This window comes from the organism of the source record quoted next, unplaced genomic scaffold (assembly GCF_019419815.1).
Source record: "Pyrus x bretschneideri cultivar Hongxiangsu unplaced genomic scaffold, Pyrus_bretschneideri_v1 Contig7, whole genome shotgun sequence".
Classification (NCBI taxonomy): Eukaryota; Viridiplantae; Streptophyta; class Magnoliopsida; order Rosales; family Rosaceae; genus Pyrus; species Pyrus x bretschneideri.
In genome coordinates this window covers 9,721,649-9,740,111 of record NW_025999809.1, presented here as the reverse complement: position 1 = coordinate 9,740,111, position 18,463 = coordinate 9,721,649, and the positions used below count along the sequence as shown (strand labels likewise).

Below are 18,463 nucleotides of genomic sequence, written 5' to 3'. Positions count from 1 at the left end.
CTCCAAAATTTGCTAAAAGAAGCATGATGATTGCTCTAGAAAAACACAAGCTCACTCGAACAAGACTACCTTTTTTTTTTTTTTGACAAACCCATATTCTAAAATACCCTGACCATAGTAAATGAGATTTGAACGTAAGTGCAGGTTATGAGGACTTGACGAATGAAGTAATTTCACTTTTATTTTAGAACCAAATATATGTTCTCTTAGTTTTAATCTAATTGGAACAATGATACTCAATTGAAAATCCGTAACCATCGGTCCCTTAACTCATCAAAATTTGCAGCTATGGTCTTTTTTATCAATTTTGTTAGAACTTCCTTCAAAATGAATCACGTGTCACACATGTAAGGCTGAATCAAGGGGCAAATATGAAAAACTAAATGAAAAAAATTGTAGCAATGATCCCTTCATTTAACCGGATAGGAGAAGTGGTCCATCGACTTTAATCCAATTGAAGTAATGGTTTTTAACGCAATGTAGCAATGATTCTTCCAACATGACTCATTTTGATAGAATTTTGAGGGAATTGACGAAAAGAACCATAGCTACATATTTCATGAGTTAGGGGACCAATGATTATAAAATTTTAATTAAAGTGTCATTACTCCAATTAGTTAAAATTAACTACAATTTTCTTCAATATAGAATGGATTAAAGATAACTTACCTTTTTAATGTTGTCAATTCACAAAGTCTTCCTTCGATGGTTGTGAAAAAGTGTTGAAAATAAATTTCATGTCGAAGAGAGGAGGGATCTTGCATGAATTTTTAAATAATTTGACCTACTTTTATATTGCCAGTTGATTTTATGATGAAACCCTAACTTCTTCATGGTATCATTTCATGGTATCAGAGCAGGTTATCTCACGTGTGAAGCCCAACGGCCACACATGTTCTAAATCACTTTGTTTACGTTGTCTACGTGTTAGACTTGAAAATTCGTTACATTTAATTTGTTTTTCTTAAAATAAAATGACCTCACTCACCCTTGATCCCACCCATTGATTTGTCTTGTCCTGTAGTTGCTCTAGAATATTTTATTGTGCTTAATTACAAAACTAATTTGAATCTCATGATGATATTCTTCTTCACTTAGAAGTGAGAAGTATTATGTTCGAATTTTATGGATGGCGAATTTGATACCAAATTAGGCTACCCATTATGTGGCTTTGCCGAACTCTCCCTCCTTAATGTAAAAATATCAATGTACTCAACAAAAAAACAAAATAAAAACAAAAAAATTATAAAACTAATAAGTCAACACCCACCCTTGATTTGTTTATTGTTTCAGCTGCTTAATAAAATAGACAGAGACATCGTGCCTATAACTGCCTACGTTTAGAATCTTCCATATTATTATTGAAAAAATGAGACTTGGAAAAAATAACGTTATCTGGTGAACGGTTTGTGGTCACGCTATTAATATAATTCTCCGTGAAGTCTTTTAATATTGGTCAACATGAGGGTGAAGTCTTTAACTCCTGTTCTGCCCTTAAAAAAAAAGAATTTTAATGAAAAGTCTGAGGTACTGTTTATTTTAACGAAAAATCATATTTTTATACTAAAAAATCAAATCTTGTATTATTCATTTTACTTTTTATTTTGTCCTTATCGTTGAGACTCAAAATTTTCAAGGATTTTTCATTAGTTTCACTTTAAAAATGGCGCGTGCTCATCTTTCTCACACTCGTTTCAATGCTCAAACGGCCACTCCAAGCCTATGAGGCAAAACCCACCTGGGAAGATCATCTGCAAGTTGCAACCAGGTAATAACACTAATAAATTTTCCATCTTTTCCTATTTTGTTTTGCATTTTCTGTGTAAAATTTATGTGCTGGGGGTTCTTGGACTGCCATGCATTCAATGGAGTTCTGGGTATTTGTTCAAATTTGGTCAGCTTGTTCTTCTTCTGTGTTGGATTTGTGGGCAGTGCACATTTGTTTTACTTGAACGATTTTTTTACTGTTTTTTATACTTGATCATAAGCATTTTGATTGGGGAACGCAGGTTGATGTTTAGTTATTTCTGGGATTTTTCCTTGGTCATTTGTTAGTAATTCGAAACCGGAATCTTCAGACTCTTACTGATATCGGATCTGGATTTTGTTCAGTTATGACCAAAGTTTCAATATAGAGGGAAGGATTGAAAAAATATAGTGGAGACGTGAATTGGTGGAAAGGAAGTGGAATCGCTTGAATTATCGGGTTTCGAATGGCTGCTGAAGAAAGTACCGATAAGAACGCAGCGTTCGGGTTTTGGATCAGCAGCTTGATCAGCCCATGGATGAAGAGGCTAAAAGGCTGAGGAACATGCATGAGGAAAAGGTATTATCTCACTCCCTCACGGCCTCACCCCTATCAAAACTGCGCAAATGTCAGTCCTGAAGGGTTTGATTTTTTGAAATAGGCAGTCGATTGATTTACATCTGTTATTGATTTTCACTTCTCGTCCTATATGGTTGAAAAGATTTCATTACATGTACTAGCGAATGTATCTGTCTATATCCGACATGGATGTAACATATCTTGAAGCTTTTGTGCTATTTCTGAACTATCTTTGCTGCCCTTGCTGATCACTTTTTTTTATGCCCTTCCAGAAATTTTCAGCATTAGCGCTCGTGCAGGTAGCATTTCAAAGCCTTGGCGTTGTATATGGAGATTTAGGCACATCTCCGTTGTATGTTTTCTACAATACGTTTCCTGATGGAATTGCTGACCCAGAGGATTTGGCTGAAGCTTTATCTGTTATTATCTATTCCCTCACCCTTGTTGTACTCCTGAAGTACGTTTTTATTGTCTGTAGAGCAAATGACAATGGTCAAGGTAATTGATCTCAATCTATCATACTTATATAAGCTCCTCCTCCCCTCCCTACCTTTCTAATCTTAGCATAGGCCTTGAACGCTATGCTCAGATCATTAATCTAAAGCATCTATGTTTGATTGTTGTGACAATAACATCGAGAGCTATAGATGCTGTTATGGTTTGTTCTAATTTAGTGCCAGATGAGGTAAATTTCTCTATTTGATTCTGCGATTTTCAGTTCATGTAAACTTATCCTCCTCATGGTTGCAGGTGGAACATTTGCTCTCTATTCATTACTCTGTCGATATGCAAAAATAAAGGCTATTCCTAACCAAGACCAAATGGATGAGGCACTCACAACATATAGTCGTTCTACGTTTGGTGAGAAATCATTTGCTGCAAGAACCAGGAGATGGTTGGAGGGAAATGCATTTATGCAGAGCACACTACTTATTCTTGTCCTAGTTGGCTCTTCCGCGGTGATTGGGGATGGGATTCTGACTCCAGCCATATCAGGTAACCATCTTCATTGTTGATGTTGTAGTATCATTCTTCTTCCTAACTATCCTCATTGGTAATTTGCTTAATTATCTAGTTTTGTTTTACGGGTATCCTAACACATTCAACATTCGTAATTAGTTCCTAAAGAAGTAACTTGTAAGAGAGCGTATTGCAATCCCTTGCACCCTGACCAATCTTAATTATGAAACTATTATCTTCTTTCTAATGGTAAAAGGTACTTCCTTGAATGCATTTTGACCAAGTAAGAACATTGAAATATTCTACACACGTTCTTTGATATTCTTTATCAGTTTTATTCGAAGCTGCTTAACCATATATATTCTGTTTGATAAGTACAAGCAACACTTATCGATGCTATATTTTGCAGTTCTGTCAGCTGTTGGGGGGATCAACGTACGCCACTCTGAGATTAGTAATGGTATCTCCATACGCTTGGCATAAAGATACTGTTTCATTTGTTTCACCTTGTTTGTTTCTCATCTATCATTTATGCCAAATCTAATCATAGCTACTCTTTTGTTATACAGAGGTAGTTGTGCTTGTTGCTGTTGTTATACTGGTACTTTTGTTTAGTATGCAACCTTATGGTACAGATAAACTTTGTTTCCTGTTTGCACCAATCGTACTCCTCTGGTTTCTCGTAACTGGAGGAATTGGCATGTTCAATATTTGGAAGTATGATAGAAGGATTTTAAAAGCCTTTTCACCTATATATGTATATCGATTTTTTAAGAGGGGAGGAAAAAATGGGTGGACATCCCTTGGAGGTCTTATGCTCACTATAACAGGTAAAATTTCAACATTCCATCCTCTTTTACTTATGAAATTCAAGCAAGTTTGTGACTTAGTCCCTGAAGACTGGTTGTGAACACTTATAGGTACTGAAGCACTTTTTGCTGACTTATCCAATTTCTCAGTCCCATCCATACAACTTGCTTTCACAGTGGTTGTATTTCCTTGCCTTCTATTAGCCTACTGTGGTCAAGCAGCATACCTCACGAAAAATCCAAATAACGTGTTTGGTGCTTTTTATCATTCCATTCCAGGTTTGTTTAATTTCTTGAACTATAAAATATAACATGAACACTTAGGTTTAGGTGTTTATTGTTTCCATGTTGCCGAAACTGATACCAAGTAAATACTTGTATGGTCAGAATACTGATACAAGATAGTATTTGAAAAACTAGTGTACGGTATTTTCTTCAAAACGTGAACGTGCTATGATACTCAAATTTCACGTAAAGTAGAAGTCTATTGTTCAAGGAAACCCTTTAAACTTTACATATATAGTTAGAGTGGCATGAATGCCCTGTATTTATGGTAATGCATTGCCGAAGGATTCTGATTAATCGTTCTTAACTTCTTGCAGACAGCATATATTGGCCCGTGTTTATTCTTGCAACTGGAGCTGCTATCATTGCAAGTCAAGCCGCCATAACTGCAACTTTTTCACTAATCAAGCAGGCGGTTGCATTAGGCTGCTTCCCAGGAGTCAAAATTGTGCATACATCAAGGAAATACCGTCACCAGATATATATTCCAGAAATTAATTGGATTGTTATGATCCTGTGCATTGCCGTCACAGCTGGGCTTAAAAGTCAAAACAACCTAGGGAATGCCAGTGGTAAGTTAAACCAGATGTTGCTTGTTTTATTGTGCACGTATCTTCCTATGTTAAAACATAACTTCATAGCATTAGTGAATAAAGAATTTTCCTCCTCCATATTATATGCCATCTTCAAATTCTATGAAACTTTTGTATAGCATTAGGAAATCTATGATGGCAGTTAGGATTAAAGGGTAACAATTTCTCTCCTCAAACTTCTGTTTTGACTGTGATTAAGATTGCACCAACTAACATAATCTTACGTGTTCCAACAGGGACAGCAGTTTGTGTAGTCATGTTGGTAACCACATTGCTTATGATTTTTGTCATGATATTAGTGTGGCGCTGCCATTGGATTCTTATCCTGATCTTCACTGGCTCATCATTGGTTGTGGAGGGCACTTACTCTTCTGCTGTACTCCTCAAGGTCAATCAAGGCGGCTGGGTTCCTCTTGTGGTCGCAGCAGCCTTCTTTATCATCATGTATGTTTGGCATTATGGTACAGTTAAATGCTACGAGACTGAGATGCACAGTAAGGTTTCAATGGCATGGATTCTTGGACTTGGTCCAAGTTTAGGACTGGTTCGCGTACCTGGGATTGGCCTTGTGTACACTGAGCTAGCAAGTGGAGTTCCCCGGATCTTCTCTCACTTTATCACCAACCTACCCGCCATCCATTCTGTTGTTGTCTTTGTCTGCGTGAAGTACCTTCCTGTCTTCACAGTCCCAGAAGATGAGCGGTTCCTTATAAAGCGGATTGGACCCAAGACTTTCCATATGTTTCGTTGCGTTGTAAGGTATGGGTATAAAGACTACCATAAAAAGGATGATGATTTGGAGAACAAGCTCTTTCACAACCTTTTCATGTTTGTCCAGCTTGAGTCCCTGATGGAAGCGTCACTAAACTCTGATGTACCTAGTTTACTTGGTCAACAAACTAATCAATCAGGAGATGGCCAGTTGAGTAATAACAGTAATATACATCACTTCAATCAAGTAGACCTGTCGGTTGAATCAGTGGACTGGATCGTGCCTTACGATCCTCCATTGCATGCAAACAACATGACCTCCATTCCGGCAAGCAGGCAGGGCGAGGCTGATGAGATAGAATTCTTGAACCACTGTAGAAATGCAGGAGTGGTGCACATACTAGGAAATACAGTCGTAAAAGCTGGGAGGGAATCGAAACTATGGAAGAAGATCGCTATCGACTACCTATATGCATTTCTTAGGAGGGTATGTAGGGAAAACAGTGTAATGTTCAACGTTCCTCATGAGAGTCTTTTGGATGTCGGGCAGGTTTTCTATGTATAGCATCTGCATCAATCTTGTAAACTCTTTTTTTTATTTTTCTGGACGAAGAATCTTGTCAACTTTTAACACTTCAATCTTACATATTGTCATCCATTTCAGTTTGACTTGTCGATCGAAAAACCTCCTTCACACCGATATATTTTTCGTCCAATTTCTTTAAACAAGTTAAATACCTAATTAAGATCTAACATCGATCATTTAAGTTAATTAACCACCTGCACGTACCGGTTAATATAAGTTGTAATTTATTTTGTAAGATTTTTTAACGGACGTTTAACAAAAGTTAGGTTAAACTAACAAGGTATTTGAGACCATGCACGTATGACATCGTTCTTAAGGAAAATGATTCACAACGAAGAAAGAATAAATAAACAAATCAAACATCCCTATCCGAATAGTAATTTGAATTTGTCATCACTATTTCATTGAAATTTGAAACTTGACATAGCAAATGAATTGGATGAAACATTAAGATTCTATTTTCCCCTACTTGGTAGTTGGTACCCGTAAATTAAAGTTGCTCAAAACGAAACTAATGTATTAATGTGTCGCAGGGCACAACGCAAATGGGCACGAACCTGATGATGCATTTGTAGAATCAGGGTTGTCTTTGAAATTTTGGGGGCTTTGTGCGAAATTAATAAAAGGGCCTTTATTTAAGATATTGTTTAAAAAAAATAGAACAATGTATTGATGCTAGAAAGTAATCACTTATATCAAAACAAAGTTTAGTACTCACTAATTGTAAGTTTAAAAATATCATTAATAATAAATAAAAAGAGTTACGAACATAAAGTTCACTAAATAATCAAAAGCAATTCAATCTTAAATAACCAAACAAGAAAAAAAACTTTAAAAACACTAACTTTAAAGTTTCACTTGAATATATAACATTATTAAATAATAAATTGAAAAAAATAACCTTTTTTAAGGTGTTACTGTTGCCATTAAAAGTATCACATTGTACTCCAAATTTTTATATTTAGAAAGGAAAAAAAATTAAAGCTTATAAGGGATGCACGATGAGATTTTAAAAGGCTAATAAAAACAATTTTTAAATATAGAACATTATTACATATAAATATTAGGTGACAAAAATTTTAGAGGTTCTTTCAAATTTAGAACCCTGTGCGACTGCATCTTCCGCTCCCCTCAACGCCCCCTTCGTGTAAACTCCATCGAATGCAGGCCTGTCGATTGCATCTGTAGACTCCATCGAACCTGATGATTCTCCGGTGCATATCGGCCAGAGTTTGGCCTACTCCTCTGTCCCACCGAGCAAGCAGCTGGTTGAGCTCGACGGGATAGAGTTCTTGAACCGGTGTAGAGATGCAGGAGTGGTTCACACACTTGGGAACACTGTCATACACGCTAGGGGGGATCAAATTTTTTTTAGGAAGATGGTGATTGATTACCTGTATGCATTTCTTAGGAAGATTTGCAGAGGGAACAGTGTGTTGTTCAATTTTCCTCATGAGAGTGTCTTGAGCGTTGGACAGATTTTCTCTGTGTGAAACTTTTTTGATAGTATAATTAACAATTGGTAGTCGGTAAATAATCTTCTGCCTTCTCCATTAGGCAAAGGATTTAACGTTCGGAACTGGACTACTAGAGTGTGGATTTTTCGGCCGGCGGATCCTCAACCTCAACTTCGAGAGAAACTTGCAGGCAAGCGTATATCTTTGCGTTCATGCAGCACTCTCGGGCCAAGAACATTTTCACTCCAAAATTTGCTAAAAGAAGCACGATGATTACTCTAGAAAAACACAGGCTCACTCGAACAAGACTACCTTTTCTTTTTGACGAGATGATATTCTAAATTACTCTGATCATAGAAAATGAGATTTGAATGTAAGTGCAGGTTCTAAGGACTTGACGAATGAAGTAATTTCACTCTTATTTTAGAACCAAACATCACAGTATAAAAGTGTAGCAATGTTCTCTTAGCTTTAATCTAATTGGAACAATGGTCTCTCAACTGAAAGTCCATAACCATCGGTCCCTTAACTCATCAAAACTTGCAGCTATGGTCCTTTTTGTCAACTTCGTTAGAACTTCCTTCAAAATGAGTCACGTGTCACACATGCAAAGCTGAATCAAGGGGCTAATAACAAATGTAAGACTCAACCTAAATCACTATCAATACAGAAGTAAAGAGACTTACTTGGAGCAGTCATTATCTCAGTAAAAGGAAGTCTTCTACTCACTCAAGACTCGATGTTTTGATGGTGATAGGATCCTTAACTTAGAACCAATACTTTGTGAGTAGGGAATCCCTTTTATTTATTGATGACTGGCAGCCAACTTCCATCTATCATGGGTGAGTTGGTTATCGTCCCATATCATCACAACCTGCATGTTATTGAGTAGTGGAAGAACGGTTTGTATTCAAAACATTTTGAATGTGTTTCTACCATTATAGGAAGCTATTCCACGTATACAACTCATTGATGAATTTAAATTTATTTTTATCAATATATATCTTATTCCTTATCACAACAAGGTAAGTCCACATAGAATTCTTACATTCTCCCACATGAATGTTAATTAGTTGTTTTCTATAAGATATATGGCCAAAATAAAATTCCTCCCTTAAGTGATCACATTGAGTGCTAACTTCTTATATACATTGACCAGCATGCATTTAGAAGAATGGACTCCAGGAAATAATACATGTCTGTATCCACCCTGAAACCACAATTTTCAAATTCATGCTGTATAATGCAAATGAAACATACATTTATACACATCTACAGATTTTACCTGTACATACATACATACATACATACATATATATATATATATATATATATATATCACTTCATTCCTCTCGTAAATTCACCCATTTCACCTTTATGATCAAACCCAAATTTTCCATCTTCAATCAATGAATTTTTTTCTTTCAAATTCCTGTATTTTCAGATATCAATCAACATGTTCTTTGGAACAAGGATCAATCACAACATTATGGATTAATCACATGATATACATATCACATTATCATTAGAAAACTTGAAATGGCTAAATTCAAAACTTATCAAAAGCAATAGTCATTTACTCCCACACATCAGTCGGCTCAAAATCATCATGAATTCCCATACATGACTCTTGAAAGCTCCCATAGCCAGTGACTTTCTTAATGGGTTAGCTAGCATCAATATCTGTCGACACTTCTCCTTTCCTCACATGAAAACACAATCCAAATATGAATGGGTCTTGTAATGAAGCCTCAAAATTCTTCCCTTACAGATAAACTAGTTATTCAACGAATAACCATGAAATGCAAATGTGAATTCGGTTGATAACACAATGGTCATAAACAGAAAATAATACAATGCGGACAACTCTCCCACTAATTGTAGCAATGATCACTTCATTTAATCCAATCGGAGAAGTGGTCCCTCAACTCTAACTCAATTGCAGAAATGGTTTTTAACCCAATTGTAGTAATGTTTATTCCAACATAACTTATTTTGACATAATTTTGACAAGGTTGACGAAAAGAATCATATCTACATATTTGATAAGTTAGGAGATCAATGGTCATAAATTTTTAATTAAAGTGTCATTACTCCAATTAGGTTAAAATTAACATTGCTACTATTTTCTTCAATATATAATGGATTGAAGATAACTTACCTTTTTAGTTTTGTCAATTCACAAACATGTGCTTGTGTCTTCATTCGATGGTTGTGAAAAAGTGTTGAGAATAAATTTCACATCGAAGAGAGAAGGGATCTTGCATGAGTTTTTAGATAAGTTGGCCTACCCTCATATTACCAGTTGGTTTTATAGTGGAACTCCAACTTCTTCATGGTATCAAAGCAGGTTATCTTACGTGTGAAGTCCAACGACCACACATGTTTTAAGTCACTTTGTTTATGTTGTCTACGTGTTAGACTTGAAAATTCGTTACACTTAATTTATTTTTCTTAAAATAAAATGACCTCACCTGCCCTTGATCCCCACCCCTTGATTTGTTTCTTCTTACCCACCCTTGATTTGTGTTTTCTTCCCCACCCTTGATTTGTTATTTCTTGCAGTTGCTTTAGAATATTTTATTGTGCTTAATTATAAAACTAATTCAAATCTCGTGATGATATTCTTCTTTACTTGAACAAACTTTCCTTTTCTTTAATGTAAAAAATATAAATGTACGAATAAAAACAAACAAAAACAAAAAATTATAAAACTACTAGGTCAACTGTCAACACCCACCCTTGATTTGTTTATTCTTTCAGCTGCTTAAGAAAATAGATACAAACATCGTGCTTAACGCTTATACTTGCCTATGTTCAGAATCTTCCATAAAATAACGTTATCTGGTGAAGGGTTTCTGGTCTCGGTATTATTCGTTCTTCACGCTATTAATATAATTCTCCGTGAACTGAAGTCTTTTAATATTGGTCAACATGAGCGTGAAGTCTTTAACTACTCTTTTGCTCTTAAAAAATGGCGCGTGCTCATCTCTCCCACCTCGTGTGAATTTAATCTGTCGGCCAAAGATATGATCCGCCCAACACAAGAAGATCCATGCACATGCTAGAGAATTCTACAAGTTCAGGGAAGAGTCTAAGAATGGTGAGGTTCACCAACATACAAGATTGTGTAATAATTCTGCTTAGAAGGTAGTGGAATTATCTAGATATCTCTGCATGATGTTTCATGCTTCTCCAAGGTTCCTCCATGCCTATAAAAGGAAAGGCATCACACATTGTAACAACCAAGACATAGCAAGAAGTGAGAGTGTCAAGTAAGAAGTAGAAGAAGCAACAAAGCTTCCTAAGAGTGTGTTGAGTGTTTCCTTTTGTGACTAAGGTTTGTGAGTGAATAAAAACCTTGTGTAATATTTTGAGAATTCTTTCTTTCTCTTGCCTATCAATTCCGCTGCGTTACATTTTCCTTTGTAAGATAAACCTCTCCAAGTAGTGAAGCATTTTTAAACCCCAACAAAGTGGTACCAGAGCCATGGCTAGCAACACTATGGCAGCCTTCCAAGTTCCAGTGCTCGACAGCAACAACTTCGATAATTGGAGTATCAAAATGAAGGCCCTTTTGGGTGCACACGATGTCTGGGAAGTCGTGGAGAAAGGCTACACTGAGCCAGAAGATGAAGCTACTCTGTCTCAGCCCCAGAAGGAGAGTTTGAAAGATTCAAGAAAGAGAGACAAGAAGGCTCTCTACCTCATCTACCAAGCATTAGATGACAATGGCTTTGAGAAGGTCTCGAGTGCAACCTCTGCCAAGCAAGCATGGGAGAAGCTTCAAACCTCTTACAAAGGAGCCGAACAAGTGAAAAAGGTTCGTCTTCAAGTATTAAGAGGTGAGTTCGAATCTCTACAAATGAAAGGGTATGAATCAATCTCTGATTATTTCTCAAGAGTCTTAGCCGTTTCCAATCAATTAAAAAGAAACGGAGAAAAGTTAGAAGATGTTAGAATTATGGAGAAGATACTACGCTCGTTGGACCCCAAGTTCGAGCACATTGTCTTGACGATTGAAGAAACTAAAAACTTGGAAGAAATTAGTATAGAGCAATTAATGGGTTCACTACAAGCATATGAAGAGAAACATAAGAAGAGGCAAGGGAATGATGAGCAGCTCCTTAAGACGCATGTTCAGCCAAAGAAGAAAGAAGAAAGCTTCGACAACGAGAGAAGCCGATACGGAAGAAGTCGTGGTCGAGGTCGCGGACGTGGACATGGGCGTGGATGTGGTTGGAACTTAAACAACCATAGCAACTACGAAAGAGGAGAAAGCTCAACAAAAGGTCGCGGAAGAGGACGCTCAAACTCAAGGTATGAAAAATCTCAAGTTCAATGCTATAATTGTCAAAAGTTTGGGCATTATGCTTGGGAATGTAGAGCTCCAAACAGCAGACTTGATGAGAAGGTCAATTATGTGAAAGAAGAGAAAGAAGAGAATGGTGTTGTGCTACTAGCATGCAAGAACAATGATGGAGACCAAGACTATACATGGTACCTTGACACCGGCGCTAGCAACCACATGTGCGGAAGAAGAAGCATCTTCGTAGAGCTCAATGAATCAGTGAGTGGCAACGTTTCTTTTGGAGATGAATCCAAAATACCCGTAAAAGGAAAAGGTAACATCCTTATTCCCTTGGAAAATGGCGGTCACCAATTAATTTCAAATGTCTACTACGTGCCCAATATGAAAAGCAACATTTTGAGTTTGGGTCAACTCTTAGAAAAAGGTTATGATTTTCATACGAAAAATTATATCCTTTTTCTTAGAGATGACAAAGGAAGATTAATTGCCAAGGCGAAAATGTCAAAGAATAGGATGTTTCCCATGAACATTCAAAACGATGTTGCAAAGTGTCTCAAGATATGTTACAAAGACATATCTTGGCTTTGGCATCTTCGTTTTGGGCATCTTAACTTTGGGGGATTGGAGTTATTATCTAAGAAGGAGATGGTGCGAGGCTTACCGTGCATCAGCCACCCTGATCAAGTTTGTGAAGGATGTTTACTTGGGAAACAGTTCAGGAAAAGCTTTCCAAAGGAGTCGACCACAAGAGCCCAGAAGCCACTCGAGCTCATTCACACCGATGTGTGCGGTCCAATAAAACCAAGCTCTTTGGGTAAAAATAATTATTTCCTTCTCTTCATTGATGATTTTTCAAGAAAAACCTGGGTGTATTTCTTGAAGCAGAAATCAGAAGTCTTTGGAGCATTCAAGAAGTTCAAAGCCACTGTAGAAAATGAGAGTGGTTGCAATATCAAAGCCATGAGATCTGATCGAGGAGGAGAATTCACTTCGAAGGAATTTCAAGAGTTTTGTGAAGCAAATGGAATTCGTCGACCTTTGACAGTTCCAAGATCCCCTCAACAAAATGGAGTGGCGGAAAGAAAAAATCGAACCATCCTCGACATGGCTCGAAGCATGCTCAAAAGCAAGAAATTGCCTAAGGAATTGTGGGCAGAAGCTGTAGCATGTGCTGTCTACCTATCCAATCGGTCTCCAACAAGGAGTGTGTGGGGAAAAACTCCGCAAGAAGCATGGAGTGGAAGAAAACCAGGTATTTCTCATCTAAGAGTTTTTGGAAGCATAGCCCATGTACACGTACCAGACGAGAGGAGAACCAAACTCGACGACAAAAGTGAGAAGTTCATCTTCATTGGCTATGACACCAATTCAAAAGGCTATAAGCTGTATAATCCAAACAATGGGAAGACGGTGATCAGTCGAGACGTGATGTTCGATGAAGAAGAAGAATGGGATTTTGGCCCGCATGCAGGTGATCTTCACTTCTTTCCTCAATTTGAAGAAGATAATGAACAAGGGATGATGGAGCAAGCAAGAGAGGTTCAACAAGAATCCACTACTCCACCTGCTTCACCAACATCAACCAATCATGGTAATTCATCAGCATCAGCATTGTCAAGTGGGAGTCTAAATGAAAGAGAAGTACCACGCACAAGAAGTATACGAGATCTTTATGAGGTAGCTGAAAGACTTGATAATCCTACACTTTTCTGTTTCTTTGCTGATTGTGAACCAGTCGACTTCCAAGAAGCAGTGCAAGATACTAAGTGGAGGAAAGCAATGGATGAAGAAATTGAAGCAATCCAGAAGAATGATACATGGGAACTCGCTATTCTTCCGAAAGGACACAAAGCCATCGGAGTCAAGTGGGTGTACAAGACAAAGAAAAATGCCAATGGAGAGGTCGAAAGATACAAGGCAAGACTAGTGGCGAAAAGCTATAGTCAAAGAGCCGGAATCGACTATGATGAGGTATTCGCACCCGTTGCTCGGTTGGAAACCATACGATTACTAATTTCTTTGGCAGCTCAAAACAGTTGGAAGATTCAACAAATGGATGTGAAGTCCGCCTTTCTAAATGGAGTCCTTGAAGAAGAAGTCTACATTCAGCAACCGTCAGGCTATGAGATCAAAGGGCATGAAGACAAAGTTCTGAAGCTGAAGAAAGCCCTCTATGGGTTAAAACAAGCGCCACGAGCATGGAATAGTCGCATCGACAAGTACTTTCAAGAAAACAACTTCATCAAGTGCCCTCATGAACATGCTCTCTACGTCAAAGTCAAAGATGGAGATATTTTGATTGTGTGCTTATATGTGGATGATCTAATCTTCACCGGGAGTAATCCAAGCATGTTTGAAGAGTTCAAGAGAGTGATGACCAAAGAATTTGAGATGACCGACATCGGGTTGATGGCATATTACCTAGGCATTGAAGTCAAGCAGAACGAAGAAAGAATTTTCATCTCCCAAGAAAGCTACGCAAAGGAGATACTGAAAAAGTTCAAAATGGACAACTGCAAGCCCGTGAGCACGCCAATGGAGTACGGAGTCAAACTAACCAAGTATGACAAAGGAGAAAGCGTAGATCCAACATTTTTCAAAAGCCTAGTTGGAAGCTTGCGCTACTTGACTTGCACAAGACCAGATATTCTCTATGCTGTCGGATTAATCAGTCGCCACATGGAGAATCCCACAACTACACATTTGAAAACGGCCAAAAGAATTCTTCGATACCTCAAAGGTACTGTTAACTTTGGCTTGTTTTATTCAAGTTCTGATAACTACAAACTTGTTGGATATAGCGACAGTGATTGGGCAGGAGATTCCGACGATAGAAAAAGCACTACTGGATTTGTGTTCTTCATGGGAGACACTGCATTCACATGGATGTCGAAGAAGCAACCGATTGTCACTCTCTCTACCTGCGAAGCTGAATACGTAGCTGCTACTTCATGTGTCTGCCATGCAATCTGGCTGAGAAACTTGCTGAAAGAATTAAGAATGCGACAAGAAGAGCCAACAAAGATCTATGTTGACAACAAGTCTGCAATAGCTCTAGCAAAGAATCCAGTATTCCATGACAGGAGCAAACATATAGATACCCATTATCACTACATAAGAGAGTGCATTGCAAGAAAGGATGTGCAAGTGGAATACGTGAAGTCTCAAGACCAAGTTGCCGACATATTCACCAAGCCACTCAAACAAGAAGACTTTGTCAGACTAAGAAACTCAATTGGCGTCACAAGACAAGATTAAGGGGGGATGTTGAATTGTAATCTTGTCTTGGCCCAAAGATAATTGATCCGGCCCATACACAAAGAAAGATCCATGCACATGCTAGAGAATTCTAGCAAAGTTCAAGTTGGTGGAATAGTCTAGAAGAATGGTGAGGATTCCACCAACATACAAGATTAGTGTAGATAATTCTAGCTTAGGAAGGTAGTGGAATTATCTAGATATCTCTAGCATGATGTTTTCATGCTTCTCCCAGGTTCCATCCATGCCTATAAAAGGAGAAGGCATCCACACCATTTGTAACAACCAAGAGAGCAAGTAGCAAGAAGTGAGAGTGTCAAGTAAGAAGTAAGAAGAAGCAACAAAGCTTCTAAGAGTGTTAGAGTGTTTCCTTTTGTACTAAGTTTGTGAGTGAATAAAAACCTTGTGTAATACTTTGAGAATTCTTTCTTTCTCTTGCCTATCAATTCCGTTGCGTTACATTTTCCTTTGTAAGATAAACCTCTCCAAGTAGTGAAGCATTTTTAAACCCCAACACTCGTTGCAATGCTCAAATGGCTACTCGAAGACTATGAGGCAAAACCCACCTGGGAAGATCATCTGCAAGTTGCAACCGGGTAATAACACTAATAAATTTTCCATCTTTTCCTATATTGTTTTGCATTTCCTGTGTAAAATTTATGTGCTGGGGGTTCTTGCACTGCCATGGATTCAATGGAGTTCTGGGTATTTTTTCAAATTTGATCAGCGTTGGATTTGTGGGCAGTGCACATTTGTTTCACTTGAATGATTTTTTTACTGTTTCATACTTGATCATAAGCTTTTTGATTGGGGAACGCAGGTTGATGTTTAGTTATTTCTGGGAATTTCCTTGGTCATTTGTTAGTAATTCGAAACCGGAATCTTCAGACTCTTACTGATATCGGATCTGGATTTTGTTCAGTTAGGACTAAAGTTTCAATATAGAGGGAAGGATTGAAAAAAATATAGTCGAGACGTGAATTGGTGGAAGGGAAGTAGAATCGCTTGAATTATCGGGTTTCGATTGGCTGCTGATGAAAGCACCGGTAAGAACAGCCGTTCGGGTTTTGGATCAGCAGCTTGATCAGCCCATGGATGAAGAGGCTAAAAGGCTGAGAAACATGCACGAGGAACAGGTATTTTCTCACTCCCCCACCCCTATTGAAACTGCGCAAATGTCAGTCCTGAAGGGTTTGATCTTTTGAAATGGGCAGTCGATTGATTTACATCTGTGATTGATTTTCACTAACCGGCGGAGCCACATTAAGGGCTACCCTGGGCTGTAGCCCAGGTAGCTTTCGGTAGAAAATAAAATTTTACATGTAATTTTTATTAATTTTCAAATGTAGTCCACCATATATTTAGTCACCGATTCAAATTCTCTCGATTTAATTATATAATATAGTTTATAAACCATCTTTTTTCTCACATCTTTTTTCTCATCACTTCTTGTACATGTACAAGTTTGAATTTGTTTGAATAACAAAAGTTCTTGGCTCACCTTGAGAAAATTTTCTTAAGCTAGTTGATACTATAAAAAAAATATAGTATCAAGTTTCTTTGTTTATAAAGATTTAAATCTTTAAGCTAGCCCATCCGGCGAATAATTTCTAGCTCCACCATTTTGTACGAGCGAATGTATCTGTCTATATCCGACATGGATGTAACATATCTTGAAGTTTTTGGGCTATTTCTGAACTAACTTTGCTCCCCTTGCTGATCACTTTTTTTTTTTATGCCCTTCCAGAAATTTTCAGCATTAGAGCTCGTGCAGGTAGCATTTCAAAGCCTTGGCGTTGTATATGGAGATTTAGGCACATCTCCTTTGTATGTTTTCTACAATACGTTTCCTGATGGAATTGGTGATCCGGAGGATTTGATTGAAGCTTTATCTGTTATTATCTATTCCCTCACCCTTATTGTACTCCTGAAGTACGTTTTTATTGTCTGTAGAGCAAATGACAATGGTCAAGGTAATTGATCTCAATCTATCATACTTATATAAGCTCCTCCTCCCCTCCCTACCTTTCTAATCTTAGCATAGGCCTTGAACGCTATGCTCAGATCATTAATCTAAAGCATCTATGTTTGATTATTGCGACAATAACATCGAGAGCTATAGATGCTGTTATGTTTTGTTCTAATGTAGTGCCAAATGAGGTAAATTTCTCTATTTTATTCTGCGATTTTCAGTTCATGTAAACTTATCCTCCTCATGGTTGCAAATGGAACGTTTGCTCTCTATTCATTACTCTGTCGATATGCAAAAATAAAGGCTATTCCTAACCAAGACCAAACGGATGAGGCACTCACAACATATAGTCATTCTATGTTTGGTGAGAAATCATTTGCTGCAAGAACCAGGAGATGGTTGGAGGGACATGCATTTATGCAGAGCACACTTCTTATCCTTGTCCTAGTTGGCTCTTCCACGGTGATTGGGGATGGGATTCTGACTCCAGCCATATCAGGTAACCATCTTCATTGTTGATGTTGTAGTATCATTCTTCTGCCTAACTATCCTCATTGGTGATTTTCTTAACACATTCAACATCCATGATTAGTTCCTAAAGAAGTAACTCGTAAGGGAAGCGTATTGCAATCCCTTGCACCCTGATCAATCTTAATTACGAAACTATTATCTTCTTCTTTCTAATGGTAAAAGGTACTTCCTTGAACGCATTTTGACCAAGTAAGAACATTGAAATATTCTACACATGTTCTATGATATTCTTTATTAGTTTTATTGGAAGCTGTTTAACCATATATATTCTGTTTGATAAGTACATGCAACACTTATCGATGCTATATTTTGCAGTTCTGTCAGCGGTTGGGGGGATCGACATACGCCACTCTGAGATTAGTAATGGTATCTCCATAAGCTTGACATAAAGATACTGTTTCATTTGTTTGCAAATACTCCGAGATTACATACGAAAAAAATCGCAAAAAACAAACATTCAAAGATTAGGTAACAGAACAAAAGTTTTTTATGGTTATAAACGAAAAATCACAATTTAACGGTTATTTTAGCTTCGATTTTGATGATTTTTTGTAGCTACACTCCTCGATCCTATAAGAATGCAATGAATGAATTCGATCTTCAATTTAAAATAATTACACTAGTGGATAAATCATATTTTATGCTTAATGGAAGTATAACATT

The 18,463-nt window shown here is 37.4% G+C and overlaps 2 protein-coding genes across 2 annotated transcripts; both read left to right on the top strand.

Annotated features, from left to right (window-relative positions):
* The first annotated feature begins 1,818 nt into the window (after window positions 1-1,818).
* On the top strand, window positions 1,819-6,310 carry LOC125472599 (potassium transporter 10-like). The gene is given in 9 exon segments (XM_048574252.1): window positions 1,819-2,241; window positions 2,244-2,326; window positions 2,599-2,824; window positions 3,077-3,322; window positions 3,696-3,746; window positions 3,856-4,116; window positions 4,207-4,374; window positions 4,698-4,952; window positions 5,210-6,310. Coding segments are annotated over 9 exon segments (2,358 nt in total). The 5' UTR covers window positions 1,819-2,213; the 3' UTR covers window positions 6,250-6,310.
* Window positions 6,311-16,331: 10,021 nt separating this feature from the next.
* LOC125472574 (potassium transporter 10-like) lies at window positions 16,332-18,189 on the top strand. Its single transcript, XM_048574218.1, has 5 exons — window positions 16,332-16,433; window positions 17,045-17,270; window positions 17,447-17,457; window positions 17,573-17,768; window positions 18,116-18,189. Exons 1-5 carry the CDS (start codon window positions 16,332-16,334, stop codon window positions 18,187-18,189), a joined length of 609 nt encoding a protein of 202 aa, XP_048430175.1.
* The last annotated feature ends 274 nt before the right edge of the window (window positions 18,190-18,463 follow it).

What these genes read in the sequence shown, in the direction of transcription:
- LOC125472574 (XM_048574218.1), top strand. Translation starts at nt 16,332, where the DNA reads ATGAAAGCACCGGTAAGAACAGCCGTTCGGGTTTTGGATCAGCAGCTT. An exon ending in GAAACATGCACGAGGAACAG is followed by an intron (nt 16,434 to 17,044) that starts GTATTTTCTCAC and finishes ATGCCCTTCCAG; the next exon opens with AAATTTTCAGCATTAGAGCT. An exon ending in TCTGACTCCAGCCATATCAG is followed by an intron (nt 17,769 to 18,115) that starts GTAACCATCTTC and finishes TATATTTTGCAG; the next exon opens with TTCTGTCAGCGGTTGGGGGG.